Source organism: Trypanosoma equiperdum (genome assembly GCF_001457755.1).
Source record: "Trypanosoma equiperdum strain OVI genome assembly, contig: ctg_1782, whole genome shotgun sequence".
Classification (NCBI taxonomy): Eukaryota; Euglenozoa; class Kinetoplastea; order Trypanosomatida; family Trypanosomatidae; genus Trypanosoma; species Trypanosoma equiperdum.
The window spans coordinates 7,390-9,571 of NW_027123818.1; the positions used below are offsets into that span (position 1 = coordinate 7,390).

The 2,182-nt window shown below is 34.7% G+C and overlaps 1 pseudogene across 1 annotated transcript in view; it reads left to right on the forward strand.

The window, feature by feature from the left end:
• TEOVI_000748900:pseudogene overlaps positions 1–99 on the forward strand; it is a 1,553-nt pseudogene extending 1,454 nt beyond the window's left edge. Inside the window, exon 2 of the mRNA in view lies at positions 1–99. This exon is cut by the window's left edge and continues 732 nt beyond it. Within this exon, the coding sequence occupies positions 1–99 (99 nt within the window).
• The last annotated feature ends 2,083 nt before the right edge of the window (positions 100–2,182 follow it).

Sequence of the window (2,182 nt, forward strand, 5' to 3'; positions counted from 1 at the left end):
GGCGACAAGAAAAAAGACGAGATTAGGTGGCGAAATGAAAGTTTTTTCGTCAATGAGAAATTGGCTCTGAGTATGGTTGTTGTCTTTATGAGTTTGGTGGCATATTATAATTTTAAAAATTCTAAGAAATATTGCTGAACCTTATGAAGATTATGAAAATTTTATATTTTGAAATAATTTTCTAATATTTTCTAACATTTGATATATTTTAACATTTTTAAATGAAATTGTGCAAAATACTGATATTTTTTAAAATTCGAAAAGTATGAAATTTTGGTAAAATGTATGAAAGTGACCCATGGGTGTAACGTCGCAGCGCTATAATTTATGAAAAGAGCTATTGTGAATATTTTCTATCTGGGTTACTTTATTTACTTTATGAATATTAGTTGAGGTTATAATAGTAATAGAATTAATTAGAATCACGCTGACAGGTTAGTGTTGTGAGTATGTATTAACTAATATTATAATAAGAGTTGTGCTTAAGACTAAGGGTGTGGCTGAAATAGAATCATTTTAAAAATAGTAAATGTTCAATTAGAATAACTGATAGAAAACGCTGTGGAATATGAATAGTTCAGTGTATAGGCATTACGGTGGAAAGCATAATAAATTAGAAGATGATGGAGAGGACAATAGGGAAAAATGGTCTAGTGTAAACGCCAAATGAATATTCTTAGTATTCGTTAAATGTACGAGCAGAAAAAGAAGGAAAAAGACATAATTCACAGCAACAGAACACATAACAGAGGAAACGATACGAAGGAGACTGTGTCAGACATATTTCACTCAAAAATAGATAGGTACTACAATGAAAATATTGGTTAATGTACTTTTTAATATGATGGTGTTTCCTAACATCAAGATTTGAGAAAGGAGTGCCATCATTAAGATATCGGGTAAGTGTGAAGTAATCTTGAATACTTCTTTTAATCAAATATAGTAATAATTACCAACAGCTGTAAGACACGATATAATATTTTTTATAAGATTTTTAAACGAGGAGCTACCATTGATTGCTGTGCACAGAAGAAGATGAAAAAGTGTAACTGCTTAAATTATCTAATTTTTCGGTGTTAATAGCACTTTGTTTAGGCTTGAAATTTTTCGTTATGATACGAGTAGCATTTCATATCGGCGTAATTCTAACCAACCCAACGACACAAAACCAGGTTCAATTCACTTCATAATTAAAAATGATTAAGCAGTGATCAAGAGTATAAGGTAGATGACAACCCAGAGGTTAGTGAACAGAAACCGTTTAAAAGGAGGATGTAAAAATTGACTGAAAATAGGTGAGTATGTAAAGTAAATAAAAGCAACTTTGGCCGGCCAACAGAATCAATCCCGTTATATCGTTATTAATGTGGTATGGAAACGGAACATAGAACCACAAGTTATTATAACAACACATTTAACAAAAAAATTTGAGGCTTATAAATAGGACCGCGTATGGCGACTGTTGCAGGTTCTGACCAATAGTGGAAATAAAATAGAAAGGGCGACAAATAACCTACCAAAATATGCGTTAACCGAAAGCTAATAAGCCCCCTAGGCATATAGAAAACAAACCAAGCAACACAGACAACCGCAAACGCAGGCTCAACTACGCGCAGAGGCAGCAACGTCCAGACTAGCAACCCACAGACCAGGATGATCTAAACAAAAGTGTTATCGCGTCTAAAGATACAGCAACAACAGTAAGCCGTACAGGTCTGCAACCGAAGTACAATGGCCAACGTCATTGTTTAAAACAAGTATGTTCGTTTTGTTGGAGCTGAACTTGTAAAGGTTTGAAAATGTGAAACTTAACTGGAAGGTTTAACATATTAGAGATGAGCTGGCATTATAAGAGCACAGTCAAATCCATTTTAACTGGAAGCGCACAGTGAGCACGGCCGAACGGCAAAAGTAATTCATCATCTTCTAGCCAACTATCTGTTTGACCTTAGAAAAAAACGAGAAAACGGAGGATTGTGTAAGAACCGCAGGCTTATAGCATGCACCTTGGCTAAGCAAAGGCAACACATAAATAAAATTAGTACGGATGAATAGACAGTGCCGAGCAAGCAAGGAAACCCAACCGAAACCCGTATAAGCAATACAAAAACCAGCATCTACCATTGGCCAATACAGTGGGCGAAAATGGGCCTTTAAAAGAAAACATAGGGAATAGACTGCG